General features: G+C 41.4%; 1 protein-coding gene across 6 annotated transcripts in view; it reads right to left on the reverse strand.

Moving 5' to 3' along the window:
* KIAA1217 (KIAA1217 ortholog) overlaps window positions 1-26,943 on the reverse strand; it is a 914,794-nt gene that overhangs the window by 88,995 nt on the left and 798,856 nt on the right. For 5 of the 6 annotated variants that reach the window (XM_011991313.1, XM_011991311.1, XM_011991312.1 and 2 more), the window contains one exon: window positions 24,941-25,034. In XM_011991313.1, coding sequence (XP_011846703.1) covers window positions 24,941-25,034 — 94 coding nt within the window. Of the gene's footprint in view, window positions 1-14,568; window positions 14,900-24,940; window positions 25,035-26,943 lie in introns of those variants that run through there. The other variant, XM_011991315.1, reaches the window with a different exon arrangement.

The raw sequence follows: 26,943 nt of genomic DNA on the forward strand, positions 1-26,943 counted from the left end.
GGTGGCTTCTGTTGACCCTGTTACAATGAGAGTCGGTGGGTTCAATGCGAGAAGTCTGGTTTACCTCTGCCTTCCCTTCCTTCCTGCCAGGTTCACAGCAATTTCCTTTCACTTTCAAAATGCCCCAGGGCACTGTCTGTAGCATGCATGCATGGATTCGTCATTACCAGAGCAGTAATTCACTGTCAGGAGTTTGAAAGCCAGCCCAATCCTGCGGTGAATCAGGATGAGTTAAATGCTCTTTAGCAAGCACGGAGTTCACCCAAGAGAGAGGTGGAGCTCAATCTCCAAAGGCCCCAGAGTACCCGCTAATGCACCAGACAAGCCAATTTCCTAAACAATATTCTGGTGTCCTGGTGCCATCTAGGACCCAGTGGCTTAATCTCAGTGGAAGGCACATTCTCCAGAGAAGGGCTCGTTCAGGCTAACTCACCACAAAGTTTGGTTCAGTATGAGTGTGTGCAACCATTAACACCCCCACGCTTCGGTTTGATGACTTCACCAGACCCTTCTCTGCCTGCTCTACCTTGGGACATTACAGCCATTGCTACACTACTCTTCCCAGCAGCGTATAAAGTGTCCTACTCTTCATTTTCCCTCTTCCTTTCATTGACTAGGCCTAAAAGCAAAGTGAAAGCAATGTATTCTTTCTGAGTCAGTGTTAAGAATGGACATGCTAGGAAATATTCAGGATTACTTCAACAGGAAATAATTTTTATGCTCCGGTAAAGCCAATAGTATTGTGACACATATTCCTTCCTATTTTCCCTTTCATATTCATTTCTTCATTGGCTTTTAAAAAATTACATTTGCTCAAAGAAAATCTAAACTGCACCTATAGATATGAAGATGATATTAGGAAGGGAAGGGATTATTACGTTGAAAAAATTTCAAATTCATCTTGTTTGCATTGGTAAAATTGGGAAGATTGCCATTTGTAAGGTTTTAGTTAGCCTATTGTTTCATTTGATTGTAAACGGAATGTCTCCCAGACATGAGGCAGACAGACAGACTGCTGCCAAAATTATTTAATTCCCAGGAAAGAGATGGTCCAGTCAGCGGTTAGCTTATGGCTATATTTAAGATGAGCGTTATTTCTATAAATCTTTTGACACAGGAACTCTACTGAGCCCTCCAGTGGCCAGACCTGGCTGACCAGTCCTGGGCCCAACAGTGATTAAAGATCTCAATCTGGAACAGAATAAAGAAGTAATGTTAAATAAATCATTTTGCTTCCAAGCCACAATCAATAACTGTGCAGTGCTGTAGGATGGATAAAAGAAAAATGTCCTTCTCACTGATACTCAATCTTCTGCTGGGCTACTCCTGTGTTCTCCAGGCCAAGGACAACCTTCTTTTGTACCGAAAATAGTTACAGTTTGTAAAATGATATCTTCTTTATACCACTTGCAACAGATGGTACAAATAACTCCTTCTCTTATCTCCATCTCTGCACATCCACCCATTTCCTGGACGGACCTTGTTCTTTTATGCACAACTCCCTTTCAATGTTTTCTAGATTGGATACTAGTAAGTTATCTACAGCACCCAACTACAATTTTTTAGTGCCTTAGACTTTATTTTTCTCTTTATGACAGTTCTTGAAACTCCTATTTAACTTGTCAACCACATGTTGCCATATAGGGTATATTGCTTTATTTGCTTGTGACACTTCATATTCTAACAAGGGATTTTAAATCCCCGTGCTCACCATACCCCACCCACAAACACTCCAATAGTCACACAGCAGTTTTCAGTTTACAAAGGGCTCTCAATTGTGACATTTCATGGGCTCCAGAACTCAGTGAGAGACAGAGGACAGGTATCCTATGTCTTTTTGAATGGTTGGGAAACAGAAGTGCAGGGAGTTAAGAACCTCACCCAGCTTCCCATAGCTGCTAAGCAGTGAAGCAGCAAGAACCCCAGCTTCCTCGGTTGTTTGCGTGTGACCTGCTGTGCACTTCAGCACACTGCGAGCTATTCTGCAAAGAATGATGCTCCTCATGCCTACCCATGCATGATCACTGACGGATTCCTTATTCGATTTCTGGCCTTGGCGTCAAACACGAACAAGTCTGTCTGAGAAGTGCCTCACTCCATTCACCGGTCCAGATTTTCACAGCAAAGGAAAAGAATCACTGGGGCATCTCAATGGGCTTCAGCTCTAATGATTTAGAGCCTCTCTTGACTTACAATTAGGTTTTATCTACTTGCCTCAAAATGAGTAAGTTACACAATTAGTTATATATTAGTTATATTTAACTAAGACATATCAGTATATATGCTTATATATATTATACTTATATATACCTATCTATATTATACATCACTCAGTACTATATAGATATCCCCATATCACATAAGTTATATATACATATACACATACGTGTATGTACACATATGTACATATAAGTTATATATATGTATACACATATGTGTATATACACACAGACACATGCACAAGGTCATCATCAGTCACAGGCACCAGATTATTTATAAAATAAAATATCTGAGCCTTAGCTGATTAAAATCCCTTACCATTATAACCCTAATTCTATTATGGGGTGACATTCCCAGGACCACGCCCCTCAGAGATGCATGCACCGCCCATAGAGGCACAGGGTCTCCATCGCTGCCCTCTATGCCCTTCTTTCTTTTCACTGGAGAGACTGACCAAATTGATTATATTGTGAACAAAAATAGCTAGCTAGAGCATTATATAACTTTAGGATGATTACAACAACGTGAGAATTAAAATGTATACGTATTTTAGCTTGATGATATTAACATACCTAAATTTACACAATGAGGTGATGTTGATCTGTGTAGAATTTTATGCTGTACAGCCGGGTGCAGTGGCTCACATCTGTAATCCCAGCACTTTGGGAGGCCGAGGTGGGCAGATCACCTGAGGCCAGGAGTTCGAGACCAGCCTGGCCAACATGGTGAAACCACATCTTCACCAAAAATACAAAAATTAGCAAGGCATGGTAGCACACACCAGTAATCCTAGCTATTCGGAAGGCTGAGGCAGGAGAATTGCTTGAACCTGGGAGGTGGAGGCTGCAGTGAGCCAAGATTACGCTGCTGTACTCCAGCCTGGGCAACAGAGCAAGACTCTGTCTCCCCCCACCCCACCCCACCAAAAAAAACCAGAATGTTATGCTCTATAACTGCAGTTTAAAGGATAGATATGAAAACAGCTAGGTAGAGTGTTATATAGCTTTAGGATGGTTAGAACATGAGAATTAAAATGTATATATATTTTAGTTTGATGATATGATATACCTAAACTTAAACAATGAATCGATGTTGATCTATGTAGAATTTCATGCTATACAATTGCAGTTTAAAAGATAGATGTTTTTCAGAGCCCATGAGAGTAAATGGTGGTAAACACATTGGGGAATGGCAGATGTCAAGTTGGAAACCATATGGCCATTTATTCATGGTCTGTCAATGTCGTCTCACAACGGAGCTACTCAAATCCCAGGATGTCTGTTTCTGTAATAACTCCTTTCTCCTGGCCTCATGTGGTCTCAGCTTCTCACTACCAATTGCTCCCTAGTAGGTTTAACCCCTTCAGGCCTGTCTCATGTCTCCCTTCACTGCTCCTCCTTCTTAGATCACAGCTTTTCTGAAACCAACTCTGTGGACCTAGGTTACCGTCTTAGCCCTTCTACAGGAACCCATTCCATTGCTTGCATTCTGCTGTGTTCATATTGATCTCAGTAGGATTTGTGTAGGTTCTATTACCAAGCAAAAGAAAAAACAGCACAAGGTGAGCTGTGTCTGTGGAGCAAATTTTAAAAGGTGTGTTACGGATGACTTCTGATGAAAGGTGTTTTAGTTGTGCCATTATTCTGATCCTCAGCCGAACAACATCAGCCCATGTGTCAAGAGAAGAAAGGATTGTCTGAGGGAACAGTCCCAGAGGGTAACACTACAAGACAATAATTCATAGATCTGCCAGGTTCAATTTTTCCTCAAAATAAACATGAAAAAAACAATGATGGGGACCCAGATTAAAACAGCCCTCGTGCCAATTCTTCCTGGGTTCAGAGGAGCCACCTCCTCCACTGTGAATGCCCCACTGTGAACTTTTATTCAAAAATAAAAGAAGTTCCATGGGTATCCTAGGTGTACTGAGTGTGCAAGCAGGGGAAATTCTCGCGTGTAAGGCTAGGAGTTGATGCCATTTGTTACACAATTTTATAGGCTTATGAATGAAAAATGTGTACTTTCCCAGTTTTCATTAGTTATGAAAAAATCCAAGAGGTTCTAGGTTTATAAATTAGATGACAATAGCTTTGAAAACCCATCTGCTTTCCTTGGGTTTAGTTGGAGTCTGTGGCAGAGAACACGAGAGCACCTGCTAGTTTGGGGGCCAGGCCAGCGGCTCTGAAAGCCCCCAGGTGCGTTTCCCCACAGTCGGCGCAGCAGGGTGATGGGGGAAGAACACCAGACGGGGAATCCCAGAACCAGCATTCTGGTCCAGGTGTTAATATTGTTTTCTTTCTTTTCACTTTTTTTAGTTTTAAAGAGACAGGGTCTCATTCTGTTACTCAGGTTGTAGTGCAATGGTGTGATCATAGCTCACTGAAGCCTCAAACTCCTCGATTCAAGTGATCCTCCCAACTCAGCCTGCTGAATAGGTAGGATTACAGGTGTGCACTACCACACCTAGCTAATTAAAAAAAATTTTTTTTGTAGAGCTGAGATCTCACTACATTGCACAGGCTGGCCTCAAACTCCTAGTCTCAAGAAATCTTCCTGCCTAGGCATCCCAGAATGCTAGGATTACAGGCATCAACCATCACGCCTGGCCAACATCTCTTTCTTTATCTGTAAATAAGAAATCTCATGTAGATTTTCTCTAAGGCCCATTCCAATGATGAGATTCTGTGGATCCATATATTTACTGAGTAGCTACCTATATACAAAGCCCAGCATTAAGACTGATGAGGGAAAAGGGATCTGTAAAACATGATTTCTGCCTTTGAAGAACTTATGTTCTAGTAGGAAAAATAAGACATGTGCATGAACATTAAAATATGACAAAGCAAGAATAACTTTGCCAAGTGTCAGACGAGTGCAGCAGACAAACACTCTGGTAGTTCATTGAAGAATGAGATTCTTATGGTTGGGGTGGCTGAGGAACACCTTTCTGAAGAGGTGAGAGTGGGTTCATGAATGATGAGTAGAATTTCAGTAGGTAAGAAAGAGGTCCCTTTCTTAGGTATTCCAGGCAGGAACAAAGGCATGGTCAAGGACAAGAGATAGGAAAGTCCAAGTGCCCTGGGGGAATGGCTAGACTACTGACCCAACAAGTGAGTTACTCTCAGACAGTGGTTCCCCAGCTGTCAGACGGTGGGCATCAGAATCACCTGGAGAGTTTGGTAAATCAGATTACCGGATCTAACATCCACTGTGTCTGATTCAGTAGGTCTCAGGTGGTGCCGAGGAATCTGTATTTCTAACAAGTCCCCAGGTGATAATGACCTGCTGGTCCAGGGAGTGCTCTTTGAGAACCACTGCTTTAGTGAGTAGAGGGACATGGTAATACAGGGTCACTGAACGTTCACATCACAATCTCCATTCTACCATGAGCTTGGTTAAATCCTTTGGATAGCAATCACAATTGTCTAGAATTTCTCTATTATAAATATTGTCAACTAAATCTGCCAAGAGAAGATGGAAATAGGGAAGAAAATGAATATTTTGGGTAACGTCCTATTTATCAATGCTTTCCAAAATTACCTCATTTAATTCTCATCTCATTTCCATCAGATACATTATAATTCCCATTTCACAGATGAACAAACTGGGCTCAGCGACTTCAAATATCTTGCGTGAAGTCAGATAACGGCCAGGATCTATGAAGTGCTAGAATAATCTTGCATTCTAGTGTTAAGAAATCAGTGTGGAGATCTGACCTTTGAATTCTCTTCAAAGGAGGGCAGTGGTTCAAGAACCTCTAAAAATGAGTATTATTTCTGTCCCAAATCAGGTCCATCTGTATCGAGTGTTGCAAGAGTCACAAGAGACGGGTCAAATAGACCAACCCATGTTCATGTTATCTACAAATGTGGGGAACAAAAAAAACTTCTTCCAAGTAATGACTCCAGGGTACCCACGAGCCCCACAAGACTGCTCCATTTCAAAGGAATACCTTTGTGTTTTCAGTTCAAATAACAAGTCAGTCAGCCAGCCAGGGAACACGGCTTGGAAATCTGAGATGGTCAGCAAAACCACTGCTTCTCCTTATTTGGATAAATAACAGCCTTAAAGACAACCAGTTTGGGAGTTGTACATGCCCTGAGGCTGGGCTTGGCAGGCATCTCTGCCCACACCCTGCTATGCCTTTTGCTGCACCAACAGCTGAAGGAGTGTAGCCAAATATTGACCAATCCCTTCTTCCCCACCATGTACTGATACCGACAGGAGCCTCTTCTTCAGCGACATGATCTGCTTCCCTGTGTCCCAATAACAAACTGCCAGGTGGGCCTTTGAGTATCCCTATGTTTAAGTCAAGCCTGTACTCCTGACACTGAGTAGCTCATGGACAGAACGGACAGCAAGTCAGTAAGTCATGCTCCATATGATGAAATGCCCGCAGAGAGTAAGGAGCTACACACTGTCTAGTTGCTCTTCTTACCCATTGCCTCCAGGAAGGAAAGACTTCCCTCCCACACAGGATGTAAGGCAAGTGAAGAAACTGCTTTGTAATCCACAGAGCACTTTTCAAAGTTCATGATTAGGGCCGAGCATGGTGGCTCACACCTATAACTCTAGCACTTTGGGAGTCCAAGGCGGGAGGATGGCTTGAAGCCAGGAGTTTGAGACCAGCTTGGGCAACATAGCAAGACCTTGTCTCTGCACAATTTAAATTTAACGAATTAGCCAGGCATGGTGGTGCATGCCTGTACCCTGGCTACTCGAAGGCCGAGATGGGAGGATGGCTTGAGCCCAGAAGTTCAAGGCTGCAGTAAGCTATGATTATACCACTGCACTGCAGCCTGAGCGACAGAATACAATCCTGTCCCCCCATCCCCACCCCCCAAAAAAGTTCTTGATTAGCACCAAGAGCTTTCAACTCACTTCAAAAAGAAGCTCCAGGCTGAAACAAAGGTAGCTTATCTTCCACCAATGCCCAACCCAACCTCCCCAGCCCTTTGTGTTTTTTTGCATTATCTTTACTTTTCTGAAAAGCAACATTAGAGCAATATTTCTTCCACAGAGGACAGGAAGATAAGCGACAATAAATAGAAGGGTTTCTTTAAATTAGGGCAGCAAGACACTGGGGCCATTTCGATGACCTTTCCTCCAATGCACTGAAGTATACAAATTAGTTTCCAATTTTTTTTTTTTTAAATTAAAAAGGGTTTAATTGGCTGGGAACAGTGACTCACGCCTGTAATCCCAGCACTTCAGGAGGCCTAGGCAGGAGGATCATTTGAGGTTAGGAATTCCAGACCAGCCTGGCCAACATGGTAAAACCCCGACTCTACCAAAATCACAAAAATTAGCTGGGTTTAGTGGCGGGTGTCTGTAATCCCAGCTACTATGGAGGCTGAGGCAGGCAAATCACTTGAACCTGGGAGGCAGAGGTTGTAGTGAGCTGAGATCACGCCATTGCACTCCAGCCTGGGTTGTAGTGAGCTGAGATCACGCCATTGCACTCCAGCCTGGGCGACAGAGTGAGACTCTGTCTCAAAAAAAAAAAAAAAAAGGTTTAATCCTCCTCGTCAATCAGTACTCCTCCACACCATCATCTTGAGGAAGGCAGTGGGGTGTGGTGGAGCGAGCACCGGATTACGACTCAAAAGGCTTGGTTTCTCCCTGCTGGGAATCTCTTCTTGGCTATGGTCTCATAACTGTGACTGTAGTCCTGACACTGAACTTCTCTGAGCCCCTGATTCAGCTCCTTAGTTGGTTCAGTAAAACCTTCTTGCACTTTCTCTTCTGGTGCTGTGAATACCTAATGAGTTCCATCACTGTTGTGTCACTGTGCACGCATGATTATTAATATCACCAGCAAACATTCAGGGGTCTACTCAGTGAGCTGTGAGGCAGAAGAAAATGCATAAAACGGAAAATGCTCACTTACATATATTCACAGATGGATGAAATGAATGACACATTCGTTTTTGAGGTACAAGATCTGGCAAAAGAATGAAGACTCTGGATGCAGCCAATGTAAGAACATCACACTGTATTACATTTCAAAGACATCATATTTGAGAAAACGGTCCAGGCTGGACATGGTGGCTTACACCTGTAGTCCCCACACTTTGGGAGGCTGAGGCTGGTGGATTGCTTGAGCTCGGGAGTTCGCAACAAACCTGGGCAACATGGTGAAACCCTATCTCTACCAAAAATAGAAAAATTAGCCTGGTGGGGTGGCAGGTACCTCTAGTCCCAGCAACTTGGGAGACTAATGGGGGAGGATCATTTGAGTTCGGGAGGAGGAGGTTGCAGTGAACCACTGCACCACTGCACTCCAGTCTGGGCGACAGAGGGAGACTCTTGTCTCAAAAAAAAAAAAAAGTACTTTTCCTCATTCCTATTCCCAGATTAATTGATCATTCTGAACCCAGAGCAGGCTATATAAAAGACTCCCAATCCATTTCATAGTGTTACAACAACAAATAGACTCAAATTGCAATTATCTATAATCACTGTGAGATGGGTGATTACCCACATCTTGGCATTGGATCATTCTCTTTTCCTTCCCATCTTACCACCTGGGAGAATATCTCTTTTGTGAATGAAAAGAGCATCCGTGTCATTACTTGTCTGTGGCCAGAATGCAAGCTTTGACTGGTGAAGAGGAAACCGAACTAATTAGCTCAAGATATGTGTTTAGAGGCTCTCGGAATTTCAACTACATTATCCATTCTAGTCCTGTCCCATATTTATATTAAAAACAGGGAGCTGGGTGCTTTAGCATGGTTCTTGATAGAAAAACATTTATCTTGTAATAATGCTCAAAATTAATTTTTGGCATAGCAAAAATTGGGAATTTAATGCAAATGTAGAGATGCTTTGTTATTGCACATATCTGCCGAGACGGCTTTGCACATATACTCACTGTATCTATATTTAAAATATAAAATTATATTTGGGTAGTTTTTATATTAAGATACTCTATGTATATGAGTACATATCTGTCGATAAAAATTCTGTGCCAAAATTAAAAATATCAAAATTCCACATCTGACTCATTTTTATGCTCTAGTCTCAAAGTGACACTGAATAGAAACTTATTAGCATTTCAGTGAATTTCTTCAGATCATTGTTACGAATAATAAAAATACAGAAACATTTTAAAACAACATATTTCAGTTTTAAAATGGTCAGATTAACATAATTATAGCCCGAGGTTGCCAACAGTGCCACATTTCTCATTTTCATGAAAATGCAGAGGTTCTCTCAGATTGCAAGCTAATAGGCTCCTCGGTCTAAATATATACAGTAAAATCTGCAACAAATTTCTGAAGCATTAAGATCTGAACCCTGCAGATATCTGGTGAGTAAGTTGCGCTGCAGTGGAGCAGACTTTTTTTTTGCAGTTACACAGCTGCTAGAAAATATATTTTTAGATTTGCTTTTAAAAGCAAGCAAAAACGGTTTCCACTTTGTGGATTTCCATCCATGATGTATCCATCATGATCCCTCAGTCCCTACTGCAAGGGGTCAACCATCTACAAAATGTTCTATTCCATGTCCTCCTTCCTTGCAAGTGACTGCAAAGACTGGTACTAAATGCTCATTCTAGATGAAGCTATCAGACCCTGACCACCAATCCTATGCTTTAGAGACGCTGACACGCATCGAAGTTGAAGCACCCTATAGGTCAGGCCCCTGCTATTTCTGAGTTGCCCCATTGTTGGCATTGCTATGATTCCTTTTTGTTGTTTGTGTTTTTCTTTGGAACTCTTCCTACTCTGTCAAGGGTGCATGAAAAGGAACAGGTTCAAAGAATGAAATCAGAACAAGGCAAAGCACGACCTTTGATGTCACAAGAAAAGAAGAAAACGAAAGAAATCAAATACATGTGTCGATCAACTAAGTCAAACATATTTTCTGTTGCAGGAATATGGAGTGAGTTAGTGCTGCCTGCGTAATGGAAAGAGGTCCTCTAGCTTCAATGAAAAGCTAGGTAGTAACACCTTTTATCTGGAGAGACCGTAAATAAATAAATCTGCTCAAAAAACTATTTAATGAGTAGCTCTTCTTTTCTCCCAAATAGTAACATGCTGATGGTCCTGAGAACTCTTAGAGAAGAATTAGAATTCATTTGGACATCCAATTTTTTTTTTTTGCCAATTGTATGCTTTTAAATCAAGTTTTACCCCGTCCCTTCCTTGAACCCTCAATTTAGGCTTCATCTTAAAGCCTTGGTTTTTATACTTCACACATTAACAAGATACCATCACCACTTTGGCTCTATCTTTATATCAGCTGTACTAGTACTCATTTAATAATTTTCTTTAAGTCAGTTTTAAATTGACTTTTTTTCTCCTTAGTTGTGACTAAGAATTATAGTTGTGACTTAAGGAATTAATGGATATTAACTCTCAAGTTCTTTGTGCTACCAGTCTTTCCAACATTCATTCAAAACAACATCGTGTAATTATTACCATTTACGAACTGTTTTTCTAGTTGCCACCTAAAATCACTGGTTCCAAGCAATGGACAACTTTGAAAGTAATGTGAGGAGTCATGCATTAACGTTTCAAACAGCATAACTGCAGGAGCTATTTGCCACAGCAAAGAGGCTGTTTTTTAAAATAATGCCATAATACTGTACAACCTTGTTCAGCCAATATTGTTTTATTCAAAGTAGCTCATAATTTGAAACAGCTGCTATTTTTCAGTTGACATGATGGCCTATTCTCCTTCCATAAAAAATACTGGATAATCTAAATCTGGTTAGTTTAAAATCCATTTATTTTTAGTCCAGGCTCATGCATTTCCAATTAATCAGCTCTGGCCTAACTACAGGATTTCTGGTTCTCTTTTACTCAGATAATCCAGAAGAGAGAGAGAGAGAGTTGTCCTGCTTTCTGGAGGATAAGTGAAAGCTGGCTAGACTCAGTGACCACAAAAGATGGCTAAGAGAAGTCAAATAGATCGCGTTTTTCTAAATCAATCAAGAAGACAAACCTCGTAAGATCCAGAGGGGTGAGAACAAAAGCAGGGAACAGGCTGAAATGGCACTGCATAGAGACAAGGGTCTGGTCTTGGGAACAGTGACTTGAGATCCAGCCCTATTTTTGCCACTTCTTTATTTTGTGATCTTGACCATGTCACTCCAACCATTCTGGGCCTCCTGGGTCTCAAGGTACAGGGCAATGGGTTACAAAAGATGATGCCTAAGACCTTCTTTCTATTTCTAAAGCCCTATGACTCCAAATACGTCAGGCCTCTTTCTTTCTTGTTTTCATTTTTAATTTTTGCGCCAACATAGTAGGTGTATGTATTTGTGGGCTACATGAGATATTTTGATACAGCATGCAATGTGTATAATCACACCAGGGTAAATGGGGTGTCTGCCACCTCAAGCATTCATCCTTTGTGTTACAAACATTTCGGTTATACTTTTCTTTTTTTTTTTTTGAGACAGAGTCTTGATCTATTGCCCAGGCTGGAGTGCAGTGGCACAATCTCAGCTCACTGCAAGCTCCGCCTCCCGGGTTCACGCCATTCTCCTGCCTCAGTCTCCCGAGTAGCTGGGACTACAGGCGCCCGCTACCTTGCCCGGCTAATTTTTTTTTTTTTTTGTAGTTTTAGTAGGGCCGGGGTTTCACCGCATTAGCCAAGATGGTCTAGATTTTCTGACCTTGTGATCCGCCCGCCTAGGCCTCCCAAAGTGCTGGGATTACAGGTGTGAGCCACATCGCCTGGCAGTTATACTCTTTTAGTTATTTTAAAATGTACAATTAAATTATTTTTTACTGTAGGCATTATGTTGTGCTAGCAAATACTAGGTCTCATTCATTCTTTCTAAATGATTTTTCTGTACCCATTAAGTGTCTTTTAAAAAATTATTAGTAGTTTCAGGGCTGTTTCTTGAGGGAGCACTGGTGACGCAGGTCAGGTTTGTCTTCTCAATTACAAACCTGCGGTAGCTCTAGTTCCTCAAAAGCGGACAGAGTATCTATGACTTCTGCAAATCACATGTAAGCAGAGATCACCTGCTCCACAAGAAAAAGTAGGACAGAAGAAAATGTGTTACCAGTAGGCAAAATGTATCTTAAAAGCACTTTTTTCTTTTTAAAAGATTAGCGTGTTCTTCTCCCTTCCCCTAAATTTATATAAAAGTAACACATGCTCATTTGAGAAATGTTGGCAAAAGCATCAACAGAAACACGGTCCCCTGGAAGCCGTCTAAGGGGTTGGGTCTGGGACCCAGGGAGCCTAGGCCGATGTGGTAGAGAACAGCCTAGTATGGTCTGGGATGCCTTGCTGAGCACCCACAAAGAACACAGAAAAACAAACCCCAGCAAGTGAAAAATACGTAGGTACAAGGGATGCAACTTGAAAATGCAAGGACATATGTCCCCAGTCAAAGGCAATTTCCGCCAACACCTATACTTACAAGAGCAAAGAAAAGGGATGTGGTTTGGATATCAAAGGGCAGAGGGATGTGGCAAAAACCTCTCATGTGCACTCCAGCCAGCAGCGACTCAGAACTCTTCGGGAGCTAACCCTAGTACCTGCTGGGGAGAAGGAAGGTTCTGCTCCAATCAACTTGGAGTTGTGTTGGTTGTGTAGCCAATCCTGGATTTTAGGCTGAACTGGGGCTGGAAGCCTTGATCCTGAAGCCTGTGTTGGGAGCAGCTGCATCCCCTGTTGGTGCTGTTAGCAGTAATTACGTTGCATAACAAGTCACCAGGATATTTTTGCTGCTGTGTTGATGTCTCACTCTTCAGGAGGAGGTGGGAAGAGCAATGTTGAAGGTGAAGTTTGGGCTCTCAGGCAGCTGAGCCAGCTGCCCTAACTTCAGAATCCTCCACCTTCAGCCTTAACATTCTTCCCGGCCCCCTCCTGAGAGCTCTGCGAGCAGACTGAAGGGCAGTGGGCAGGCACAGTTAGCCAGTCTCCATTGAAAGATACTTTCTAGCTCCCAAATCAAGCTCCCAAACAAGCTCCCTGCTCTGTCCTATGGAAACCTTTTTTTATGAGCAACACAGCACATGAAGCAAAGAAGAAAACAGGAAAGGTCTGTGTAGTAAAGAGGAAAGAGCCGTTTATCCAAAGTGCTTTTCTCTATCTCTACACTATCTGATGTTCACTGTTTTCATTATGCTGTGAGTAAGTTGTAACCAGGTCCCTGGATAAACAACCAGTGTGATACTAGGTTTTGGATGCTACAGATCTAAAATAAAATAAAATTCCAGAAAAATACAAAATAGTTTATCCTGAAGCCACATAAACATTAGACCTGAAGCTCTTGGCTCCTATTGAGGCTGTGCTGTCCAGGACTTAAAAACAAGGAAGACAGCCTGTATTTAAACCCCAGCTCTGCTACTTACAAGTGTGTGATCTTGATCTTGTTCCTCTCTGAGCCTTGGTTTTCCAAACTTAAAATGGGTGTAATAGTACCTATTCCACAGGGTTATGATGATGACTAAATAAAATAATAGATATGATGTAAACCACATTGGATAACAACTTCTCATGTATAACTCATCTATAAACTGGGATAAAGATACCCACAGAAATATGAATAAGCAAATTCATGAACACATGTACTTTTGAAAGGAAACAGACTAATTTAAAAGGACATTGCTCCTACTAAATTCCTTTAAAGGAAATCAATGCAAAAATATTGTGACTGAATTACTGCAAGAGTTGACAGAATAGTTATCTCAAGTAAACATGATTTCTGTCAAAGACCTTTTCAGGCAATCACTAAACCTGATATAACAGACTTGTTGTATCAAGCTTGCTATTTAAAAACTGTAGAAGTTTTAAATGTGATTTTTTACAGATTAAATTGCTATTTCTTTAAATTTTTTTCGAGACCAGAATAAAGGCTATTTTTATTTTACAATTTAAAGTGATTTTCATAAGAACAAAATACCAAAGAATTTTTCCCTGGAATGTTAAAGGACACATATGAATTTCCCTCCTCGTTTGTACCATGCCTTCAAATTATCGACTTTGCCTCAGACACTGTATGTAAGGCAACATCTTCATAAAAACACTGAAAATTGTCACAGAGCACATAAATCAACAAGACCTGTAAAAGCAAACTATGTTGGCACTTTAAATCCTTTTCCAAATTATAAGGTTAGCCAGAAACAAGACCACAAGATTTATAGATTGAAGACAGCCCAGTTTAATTTAAGTGGATTTCAAAAAAACAGAATAATGTCAATAACAAAGAGAGGTTTTCTTCTAAGCAGTGTGCAAGAAGTTAAAATAAAACCTAAAATTCCAATTTCCTATTGCAATGAACTTGAATACAGAAGACAAGTTAATGAAAGATAAACGTGCCAGAGCATGAAAAAAAATTCTAAAGATAATATCTTATCATAAAGGCACAGTTCTTACCTTACATTTTCCGTGAGCCCTTCTTTTCTAGAAGAAACTTTCTAGACTCACAGAGACCTCGAAACCACCCCTCTCTCCAATGCTTTCAGCTTTGCCTGTCTTCATGGTGACTAAATGCAAGCCTTGGGTTTTTTACAGAAGGAAGCTTTTAGTCAAAATATGTGGTTTAAAGGAGCAGTATCCACTCTTGTTAAAACTATTTCACGGACATTCAGAGGTTTTGTTTCTACTCTATGAAAGTTAATTCTGAGTAGAAGGCATTTTTCCTGTCCCGGAAATCAGCATAACTAAAACCAATGCTGAGCTAACGAGAAATGTTTCTTCCATGTGTTCTGTCTGGCAGAAACTGCAAGCCATATCAAGGAAACACGTGATGTTTATAAATACAATATGGCTCATGTTGTCATAACCTCTCAATGACAAAAAATAAAAAAAAAAAATAGTACAAGGAAAAGCAAGCAGCTACGCAGCAGGAAAGATGAGATTTGTATCACTTGGAAGTTGCATATCAGATGTGCATATATTACCTTTTCTTGCTTCTTGAAAAATAAGACTTTGTAACTGGAAGCAGAGAAGGAGCAAGAAAATATCTCCCACGTTCTGGATAGCCACTGTATTCAAATGTGTTTGCCTAGCTAATCATTTCCGTAAGAGTCCTTCCTTATCAATCATAACAGAAACATCTTTTTTGCCTCCCAGAAAAGCACAGTATAAAAAAGATTTCATTACGTATATCATTCATAAATGAGTTCCACAGTGTTACTACCTCCAGTGAATTATAGAACACAGGCAAGGATTTCATCTAGCTTGAACTGTTGTGAAAAATTATAGACGTCCGTATCATTATTGATTATTGAGTTAATTGATTATTGTCTGTATCATTATTGCTTTTTGCCAATATATCTTCAGGATCTTGCATGAGAGCTGAGACCAGAGGAAGGATCTGACTCACTATGGCTGATTGAGTGAATCAGTAAACGCTTACAGTAATGAAGGTAGGTTAACTGCTCTAAAGTCATCACCCTTACGTTATAAGTTTAGAGATATTTGAAATACTGACTATCAACTCAATCTAAAAGCAAGGGGCCAGGCACAGTGGCTCATGCCTGTAATCCCAGCACTTTGGAAGGCCATGGAGGGAGGATCCCTGGAGCCCAGGAGTTCAAAGCCAGCCTGGGCAACATAGGGCGACTCTGTCTCTACAAAGAATTTAGAAAATTAGCCAAGTGTGGTGGTGTGGGCCTGTAGTTCCAGCTAATCAGGAGGCTGAGCAGGGAGGATCACTTGAGCCAGGGAGGCTGAGGGTGCAGTGAACCATGATTGTGCCACTGCACTCCAACCTGGGTGACAGAGCAAGACCCTGTCTTCAAAATAAAATAAAAATAAAGCAAAATAAAAGCAAGATTTACCCTAGTGAATTATAAACACAGCAAAATCAGATCTATCTTATTTAGATTTGTTATCTAGGGATTTAGCTTACTTTCTACCACAGGTGAATTTAACTCCTGAAAAATCCAACCCCTCCCCCTACAAAAAAGGTTAGATAAGTGTGTATTTCTGATGAATACTTATTTTAATCTGACAAAGAAGATTTTTTTCTGTATTGTTATTCTTAAACTTCAGGTTACTAACTTTTTTTTGTTTGTTTTTTTGAGATGGAGTCTCACTCTGTCACCAGGCTGGAGAACAGTGGTGTGATCTCGGCTCACTGCAATCTCTGCCTCCTGGGTTCAAGCGATTCTCCTGCCTCAGCCTCCCGAGTAGCTGGGACTACAGGCACGCACCACCAAGCCCAGTTAATTTTTGTATTTTTAGTAGAGACAGGGTTTCACCATGTTGACCAGGATGGTCTCGATCTCTTGACCTTGTGATCTGCCTGCCTCAGCCTTCCAAAGTGCTGGGATTACAGATGTGAGCCACCACGCTCAGCCCAGGGTTATGAACTTCTATCAAATTACACCGATGGACTGAGGAAAGGCAGACATTCTTATTTCTCCTTTGGGTCAGTGGCCAATACTGGGATAAATTAGGTAATATGCTATAAGCCTCAAATATGTACCTTTACAAATCATTGGATTGCCCTTAGTAGATAAGGCACTAACTGAAAGTTGGTGATAGAAAAGGGCTGAAGTAAGTATCTTTTTCTATCCAGGTATTTAATAAGAATCTACTCAGGGCAGGGCACTGTCTGAGAGAGCCACAGGGAATATGAAGATGAATGAAATGGAGACCCTATTCCCGAGAAGCTTAGAGCTGAAAGACACTTAAGATGCGTGGACAGAAAACCAATACCACGTGTTCTCACTCATAGGTGGGAATTGAATAATGGACACAGGGTGGGGAACATCACACACCGGGGCCTGTCATGAGGTGGTGGGAGAGGCAGGAGGGATAGCATTAGGAGATATGCCTAAGGTAAATGATGAGTTAATGGGTGCAGCACACCAACATGGCACATGTATACATATGTAACAAACCTGCACATTGTGCACATGTGCCCTAGAACTTAAAGTATAATAAAAATAAATAAATAAATAATAAATAATAAATAAATACATCATTCATAAGAAAAAGAATAAAATGGTGAAAGGAAAAAAAAGAAACATGCATCAATAACTCAGTGCAGGCAGGAAAAGGAGAGTGCACAAAGACAGCAGGGCAGGGAGGTGAAATTCTATGGAAGTTTTGAGCAGGGACAGTGAGTGGTGAGGTTTGGAAAGAGAAGAGTGAGAGAGGCTTGATGAAGAGAGTGGCTTCTGGGTTAAGTCTTCAGAAATGCGTGGCCCATGGACATGTGGCGATGACTCATGGACATGCTGATGAAGACAGTGGTGGGAAAGAAAGGACGGTAGTGACCACAGGCGTGATTACAAAGGCCAATTCTAGAGTTGGCCTGCCTGGCTCTAAATTCAGCTCCACTTCTCTTTAGCTGGGTAGCTTTGAGCAAGTACGCTGACCTCTCTAAGTCTCAGCTTCCACTTCTGAAACAGGAGGAGAATAAGAACTCCTCACATTGCATAGCTGTGAAAATCAAATGGCAGTAAATACAAGCAAATTGCTCAGTATGGTGACTGGCACAGAGTAAGCACATCAGGAATGTTAGTTAGTGATACCACTGTCATTGCATGAGTGAAGGGGATATTACGGCTGGGTCAAGAATGATCTCTAAATAGATAATCAGCTAGGCATGTTTTCTGAAACTTCCATTTCTGTGGGATTCTTTTGTTACCATGGGATGACTTGATAATCCCTGAATCCCAAACCCTTCTTCTCAACCAGAACACTGCCCTGTGAGAAAAAGTGCTCTGAGTTTGGTGGCCACTGCAGACACACATACTAAATGGGCAAACCACTCCTTTTCTTTCCTTTTTTTTTTTTTATTTTTATGGATATCTTTTATAGTATGCTCAAAAGAGGAGAGAATGAAGCAAAATTAAATATAAAAAGATACCATGAAATAGATGCACAATGAAATTAAGAAATGAAACAAATGTTAATAAAGGATAGTTTGTGTGTTCTGAAGTCTTAGTAGGAACATCATTTCAAAATTGCAAAACTTAAATGGAAATATCAAGGAAGGGAGTCTGTGGGCTCTGTATAAAGGAGCAGAAAGAAGTTCAAATCCAGGGTCTGATACTGATCAGATGTGTGCGCTTGGGAAAGAACTCTTTGGCTTCAGTCTTATCACCTGTGAAAATGAAGTCCGTATACCCACTTCGCAGAGTTACTGACTAATTTAAATAATATGTAAAGTACTTAACACATTGCCTACTCAGCAGACACAAAAAGGTTTGCTATCTTCTATCTAGAACAACGATGGTAGAGAATGAACACTAGTTATATCCTGATAGATTGCACCAAGAAATTAATAGAGTCCCTATACATTTTTACAGTTTTACAGAAAGAAGAAGTCAAAGTGGAGTGTGCAACAAAAGGAAGATGAAAGTAGGAAAATTAAAAAGAGAGTCCAGGAATGAAGCCAACACACAAAACACACGCCACAAATGCCTGTACCCTTGCTGTGGGTGGGCCACAAATTTAATTCTAAGCTTTAGAGTAGCAACACAAAGAGGGAAAATGATCACTTACAAGATTCAAAGTGTCCATATGATAAAAATAAACCAGGAGAAGCACAACTATTTCTGGTGATGAGAACAGAGAGATATTTTTACAGTGGGTCCTCATTAATGACGGAAAATGAAAAATATGGCATTTGTAGGACCATCAGTAGGACACTCAGCGCATCCTGTTTAACAAGTGTGTTTACTCTGCACTCACCAGGGGTTAAGATGCCATGACCGGTTTTCGGAGGGATGTGAAGATGACCCATCTCATAATATGGCTTGTGCCTTTGAAGAGTGTACAGTCTTGGATGAACACACATTTAAATGATTATAACACAACACAAATGTGCAACAGGCCCCCAAAAGGGAACGATGAATTCTGACAGGCATTAGCGAAAGCTTCCTGAAGTAGGTAGTCTTTCACTGGGGCTCTAAAAACAAGTGTTTATTATTTTGTAAAAGATTTTATTATGGTCTGGGCATGGTGGCTCACGCCTGTAATCCTATCACTTTAGGAGGCCAAGGCAGCTGGATCACCTGAGGTCAGGAGTTCGAAACCAGCCTGGCCAACATGGTGAAACCCCGTCTCTAGTAAAAACTACAAAACTTTGCCAGGAGTGGTGGTGTGCACCTGTAATCCCAGATACTCAGGCGGCTAAGAGAGGAGAATTGCTTGAACCTGGGAGGTGGAGGTTGCGGTGAGCTGAGATCGCGCCACTGCACTCCAGCCTGGTGACAGAGCAAGACTCTGTCTCAAAAACAAAACAAAACAAAACAAAAACAAACAGATTTTATTGCGAAAATTTTCAAACACAAGAAGTAGAGAAAACAACAAAAGGCACCCGCATCATCCAGTTTTGACATTTTTCAACATTTTACCAATATTGTTTCATCTACTTCCACGTTTTCGTTTCTTGGTTTGCTGCAGTATTTTAAAGCAAGTCCCATTTGTCATGTCATTTAACCTGTAAATACTTTAGTATGTTCCATCTTTTAAAACATAACCACTAACCTATTATTATGCCTAATAGAATTACCAGCTATCCCTTAATATCTCCTGATTCCTAACACATGTTCAAATTTCCCAAATAGTTTTAAAGATGTCTTTTACAGTTGCTTTGTTCTTCTCAAAATCTGAAGATGGTGCATAGGCCACATTTTGTTATGATGGTACAGAAGGCCCCCGAGAAACCTAACTGCGCTCCCTCCCACACTTTTTTTTTCATGCCAGCAATTTGCTGAAGGAATTAGACAACTGTCCTGGAATATGTTAGATGAGTAGAATTTTGAAAGGCAGATATGTAGAGAGGGAGAGTGAATTTGAGACACTTGGAAAAAGAAAACAGGAGAATGAGATGTGGGAAGTAAGAACTGTTAGGTGATTCAGTAGGTAAACAATGAAGGTTGTAATTTCAGCAGCCACAGTGCCTGGGTTTAAATCTCTGCTACTCTCTGGCTGTGTGGCCTTGGGAAAATCTCTTAACACAAGGAGCTGTCTCATCATCTGTAAATAGGGGGACTTATACCAAGACCTGTCTCAAAAGTTTATCTTGAGGATTAAATAACTAAAATTACTGACCAGGCGTGGTGGTCCATGCCTGTAATCCCAGCACTTTGGGAGGCCGAGGCAGACGGATCACCTGAAGTCAGGAGTTTGAGACTAGCCTGACCAACATGGAGAAACCCCGTCTTTACTCAAACAAATACAAAATTAGCTGGGCGTGGTGGCACATGCCTGTAATCCCAGCTACTCAGTAGGCTGAGGTGGGAGAATTGCTTGAACCCAGGAGGCAGAGGTTGCAATGAGCAAAGATCACACCACCGCACTCCAGCCTGGACGGCACAGCGAGACTCCCTCTCAAAAAAAAAAAAAAAAAATTCCCACAAAAGTGCTTAATAAATGCTCAAATAGGTTAGCTATTGTAAGAATACTGGTACAGGCAGTGGCAGAAGGTTCATCTGTTAGAGACCTTGCAGAAGGGAGTGGATGAGCTCTGGTGACCAGGTGAATGCGTTGGAAGAACAAAGGTCAGGCAAGAGAAGAATCATTGACAATTCAATGTTTTACATCCCTTCTTCCACATTCCCCAAAATATGCATGCATACACATACAGGCACACATGCATGTGCACACACATACACACACCCCATCATAACCCCTCCATTCTTCAAAAGGTAATCAAGAAGGATAAAGACTTGAGTGGGAGAAATATTAGGAATTTTTTCTTCAACAGAAAGGATTGGAAACTGTGGAAATAATCTCCATGTGAAGACACTTAGAAGCTGAACATTTGGGTCTTGAATTCTAGAGATGGCAGAGCTAGGGATATGGCTTCGTGGGTCATCCACATCGATGTAATAGTCAAACAAGTGGTAAGATAAGAATCACAAGTGCAAAGGTTCAGATAAAAAAGAGCAAATTTATAAAAACAAAACAAATAAACCCCAAACTAGAGAAGCCACTTGAACACAGGCAAGAGGAAGAAGAGTTAGGGAATGAAGGAGGCTGAGGTGTCTGTGAATGCAGATGAGGAATTTAGACACAGCAGTGCCATGGAGAACAATGATTTCTAAGGAGATCACTTACTGGTGTCAAACACAAAGGTCAGTAGAAGAGGAGTGGGAGGCAGCAATTACCTTGGGTATTAGGGAATGATTTCAGAAGTAGGGCCAATCTAGCAATTGTCTATATGCAAGTAAAAATCGAAGACATGCAAGAGAAATTAAAGGAAGCAGAGAAGAGGGAGAGTATAAAACGATGAGAGCAGAGAGTCTTGGAAAGTTGTCTTAAAGCACACAAGAAGGTGGAGAAGCCCTCACTCTATGAAAAAGCCACCAGGTTTGGTGACTAGCAAGTCACCCTCAAAGCAGGAGAATTGTCCAGTTCCTTCAACAAACAGGTGGTATGGAGAAACGTGTACTTTTTGAGAATCATGAAATGGAATGGTTCCATCTTCGAGTTGTACATTTGTGAATTTAAAACCCTGTGAGGACATATATAAATTTTGCAAAAGGGCCTGTTCCATATGGTGAGCTCAGTCCCTTGGGAACTGAATTATCAAAGCTCCTATCTGATGTAAGGAAACAAAAGCCATGCAATTAAATGAGATCAGGGTGGTGCGCAGAGAAACAGGAGCCAGGTGTGCTGACTTCCAGCCGAGAACCACAGGTCTCCTTAGACAGACTAGCCTCAGAAACGCTCAGCTAGATGCTAGATGAAAATCTAGATACACGTTTTCCCCACGAAGCATGCATTTCACGCACACTCTAAGGCCTAGTCTAGCACGCTTCCTGAGTAACACATTTCCAATCATAAAACCGCTCTGGGAAGACTGTTTTAGATGGAGAGTTTTACATTTTCTTTTCTTTCAAAGGCAAGATATTACATTCATTGTTTAAGGAAAGTCTCCGAAACCCCTGAGGAGTTCTGGTGTGACTGCTGTTGCCCCTCTGCTTATTCCAACCAGTGTTTTTCATGACATGCATGTTTATTGGTCATAAGCAGGCAGCTGGGAGGTCTGTGCCAGGCTGTCTCTGGAGGCTGGGGAATGAGGTCTAATGACATCAGGGGCAGGACTGCAGTGACTGACTCGTGTGAGCAGTTAGCGTTGAATTCCTTCATGGCCATACTCACATTGCAAACATACGGGAGGATGGAGTTCCCTGACCCCACCCTGCAGCGTGGTTTAGTCTACAACAATTGATCCTTGCTCTGTTCCCTGCTTCTCTTCTCCACCATGGGCAGCTGCTTGTGCAGCTGGGCTCCAGAGGCAGGGCTCAACAAAGCTTCCTGCCCTTTAATGGCAATGCAGCCACATTCATCAAAAAAGGAAAAAAAATTCCAACCTGCAGAGCCAAAAGGTGAGGGCAGCTGAATTCCATGCCTTTTAGTGTCTGCAAACTGTGAACAGGAACCAAGTTGCAAACTGCAGGCATGATCACACCTAGCTGGCTTTGAAATCGCTTTCTATTTCTCACTTCTAAGTAATCCACATTGAAATACAAAAGCTTGTCTGTTGGTTAGATGGTGAACATTTACTGTCCCTTCATTTGGGGACAACGATTGAGTTTCCCACACACACACAATGAGAGCTTAAAGTAGGCTCTGGGTAACCTAGAAAAAGTGATCAGCAGGGTTTCATCTTCAAGGAAGAACAGAATCACTCTGCAGAAACCCGTAGCACATGCTCTGCATTCTGATCAGCTTTGTTCATACGGTCAATATTTGATTCTCTCAGTCCTCACTGATGCTCCTTAGGTAGGTACCAGAGCTTCTGGAGGGTTAAAACAGGTGTCCTTCCAGCCCCAAACAAGATTATCAGAGGCGATTCTGGGGCACCTGCGTGGAAATGGCTCTATGCGACAGGAACAGAACTCTCAGCACCAGGGAACTCCAGTGTGAAGGCTAGACATATCAAAAAATAAAGATATTCAAAGAGCAAAGACATTGATGAATGTCTCCGAGAAAGAGAATAACAGAGTAAGAAAAGGCAAACGGTGCTGTAATATTTAGTCCATGCTTCACGACTGGCATGACTCAATCTGTCTCCATGTGGCTCTGGTTTACACATAAAGTATAACCGGAGAAATAAACCTCAAAATCCTAGAATTTCTGAAGTAGCAACACAGCTTTCAATTCAAGTCACACATCATTTCTGACACAAAAATAACAGCAGCTGAGTACGTGAGAGGCCTTTCCCTCCAGAAGTGTAGGCTCTGATCCCACAATGTCGTCATTCGTATTCCAGTCCAGAAGGACACAGACCTTCTCCCAGCACTTTCAGCTAGATCTCCTGGCTTCTTTTCTGGTTCTAAACTTACCCCATATGGAAAGCAGAATGCTGGTCCCTGAAAGATGACTGCATTCTAGTCCCCTCAACCTGTGACTACATCAGGTTATATGGAAAAGGGAGAGTCAAGGTTGCCAGTCAGCTGACCTTGAAATAGGGAGCTTTTTCTGGAGGATTGGGTAGGCTCAGTGTCCTTAAAGTGTCCTTAAAAGTGGACGTAGGTGCTGGTACCTACCTACGGACCACGGAAGCAGGATCAAAGGGAAGCTATCTTGCTGGGTTTGAAGATGGAGGAAGAGGACAGCAAACCAAGAAATGTCAGTGACCTCTAGAAGTTGGGGAAAAAAAGAAAAGATTCTCCCTAAGGCTTCCGGAAAAGAATGCATAACTGTTGGTGACCCCTTATATCAGACCAGAGAGATTTCCAGTCTACAGACTCTAGAACTGTAAGACAGTAAATCTGTGTTGTTTTAAGCCACTGAATTTGTCCTAATTTATTACAGCAGCAACAGGAAACTAATATGTGCTATCAGGAAGCAGAGACAGCCTCACTCAGGAACAACACTGCAACTCCAAGACAGAACAGTGTCTGGGTTTCTTTGGCAATAAAAGGTAATCATTTATTTTTTTTTCTAGTTAAACGAGCATCCAGCCAAGTGCTAATCTGTAGAAAAGATGAGAAAAAATGGCACAGTGTCTTCCAAATGTGTGTGTGTGTGTGTAGGGGGTGCGCAGCTGAGAAGCTAATCTTTTTACCTCCCAGTTTTGCTACAGAGGAATGTAGCATTATTTTTAGAAACTCAATTCCTTTCTAGTGGACCTGCATTAATGTGATCTTAAAATCTGCTTTTTCAGTTTCTCCTTTTTTTTTTTTTAAAAAAAAACATCCCTGTGTGCTTTGAAAGCTCGGATAATCTCCTGAGACAATCTAAATCTAGAGAATTTTAGTTCCCAAATCATGCAGATTTTTGTATTATGCCCTCAACATGGTTCAGAGAGGATTTGATAATATTTAAGACAGCACAACAACAAAATTCTTCCAGGGTAGCTCCTGAATTAGAAGGTGAGAAATTGTATTAGAATGTTAGGACTTGGAAGAGCTCATGTAAGAATATGGATAGATTTTCCATGCAATTGTGCACCTTGCTGTCTGCCTGTTTGTGTGTTAGGTTTTCTTTAATTGGAGGAAAAAAATGCAAGAGATCTTCTGAGCCGGTTAATGTATTATGGACCAGGGACCCTTTGATAGGAAGATTTTCAGAATTTATTTAAAGTAAGGACATAACTCCTTGCTTAAAGATAAATTAGGATGTGCCCGGCCTTATTTTAATCCCTTTGCCCTAAATAACCAGGAAATCTTACTTTTCTACCAAGAACAAATAATGATCCACGAGGTGAGACGAGTGTGGAGAACCCCCCAAAACTCAGCTGTAGAGTATGATTACATCAGGAGTACAAGCAAGAGGAAGGATGCTTTGACCCACTGAATACAATAAAAAATAGGACAGAAACACTTACCCTCAGGTCTCCATTCATAGTTTTTGGTGTGTGATTAAATGCATGTGCAGGATCCTTGTTGTACACTTTGAGGAGTGATCTGTCTTGAATGTTCCTGGAATCAAAAACATCAATAACTATGGCAGATGAAAGAAGCCTGACTTTGGCCATTTCCTTAGCCTGCCCTTAAAGATCAGGTAAGAAACATGAACACACAATGCAAAGGCTATCTACAATACGCCGGTCAAAAGCTCTGTGACCATAAAATAGGCAATTACAAATAAGGAAAAGAAGAAGAAAAATGACTTCAGCTTTTCTCTCCTTTTCTTGTTCCTCAGGAAAGTATCATTTCTCCAGTATAGCTCCCCACCCATAAACATTGGGTAGCACGAACTTTCTTTCAAGATGCCGAGTATGGAAAGTTAAGACTTTAAAAAAAAGACAATAAAGTTCCAATATTTACAATACATTCAAAGAGATTTGGTTAATATTTAAATATTTAATTATTTACTTTTCCCAAACACCTGGTTTGCTGCTTATCTAATGAATGAACATGAAAGAAGATTTTCTTTTCTTTTCTTTTTTTTTTTTTGTTGCCTTCAAACACTTTCGGCAACTGAAAGAAAAGGTATCTGGAGTCCAGAAAAAAAAAAAAAAAAAGAAACAGTATCACAAACATCTAATATTTTTACTATGCCTTTTTCCTTTCCATAGTGGGTTAGAAAAATAGTTTTTCTATGTACAAATCGAATTGCTGGATGTGAAGAAATAGCAGCAGATAAGTGCTTCTTTTTTCTCCGAACCCAGCTCTTAGAGCCAAGGTGTCATAACGTAGCAAAAGACAGGGTCAGAGCCTACCTTAAAATTATTGAAGAGCACCTGAATATCTACGAAGTCTCTCTCCCTCCATGTTCAGCTTTCATCAGCAAAAGGGCCACCCAGGGCCCTTTTGGCTCTGTCTACACTGCGATTCCTTCCAATGCTGGCTCGGCTAGCTCAGAGAAATGTGTGCAGGAGGACGAATTCCTCTCCTCCAGGTGCAGCCTCATTTAGAAGGCTGACCCAACCACTGGGATTACTGGCTTGTGTTTCTGTTTTAACTGAAGTGGAGGATTCCTGGACTAGTCTTGTTTCTCTTCTTTAAATATCCGCCAGTAATTGCTTTGAAGCAACGACTAGCCCAAGCTTGCACGGTTTCTCCAGTAGCTTGTTAGAAGTTGGCTTGAGGGGGAACCAGCAGCCCTTGTTATTAAAGGGGGCTGAGTGACTATGAAGGGGAGACTCACAGAGGTAGGATGTGGGGATCCACTAAGGGGTCACCACTGGGCCAGAGGAAGGAGTCACAGGCGAGGACATGAAAAAATAGAAAACCTCACGGGAGCCATGAAAAAGACTGTGATTCTGGAGGTATTTAAAATGCATGAGGTTGGTTTATCATGACTTTAGAAACATATTCATCTGAGCTGAACCAACAGTAAAGGCCGGGGTTGCACTTACTGTGGCAATATTTACAACACAATATTCTGACCTGAACTCTCTGTAGCATTTCCCTAAGGAAAATATGAGGAGCCTAAAACGATGATGAAATAGGCAACTGTTTAACAAATATGCTCGCACTTCAGAAACACTGAAGGATGTGCAATGAAATTTGTCTCTCAATTTAGATGATGAAAGTCACTGTCTTCAGTTGAAATCTACATGATACTTTTTTTTTGTCTTTTTTTTTTTTTGAGACGGAGTCTCGCTCTGTCGCCCAAGCTGGAGGGCAGTGGTGCGATCTTGGCTCACTGCAAGCTCCGCCTCCTGGGTTCACGCGATTCTCCTGCCTCAGCTTCCCCAGCAGCTGGGACTACAGGTGCCCGCCACCACGCTCAGCAAATTTTTTGTATTTTTAGTAGAGATGGGGTTTCACGGTGTTAGCCAGGATGGTCTCGATCTCCTGACCTCTTGATCTGCCCGCCTCGGCCTCCCAAAGTGCTGGGATTACAGGCATGAGCCACTGCGCCCAGCCTTTTTTTTTTTTT

This window comes from Mandrillus leucophaeus, unplaced genomic scaffold, assembly GCF_000951045.1.
Source record: "Mandrillus leucophaeus isolate KB7577 unplaced genomic scaffold, Mleu.le_1.0 Scaffold394, whole genome shotgun sequence".
Classification (NCBI taxonomy): Eukaryota; Metazoa; Chordata; class Mammalia; order Primates; family Cercopithecidae; genus Mandrillus; species Mandrillus leucophaeus.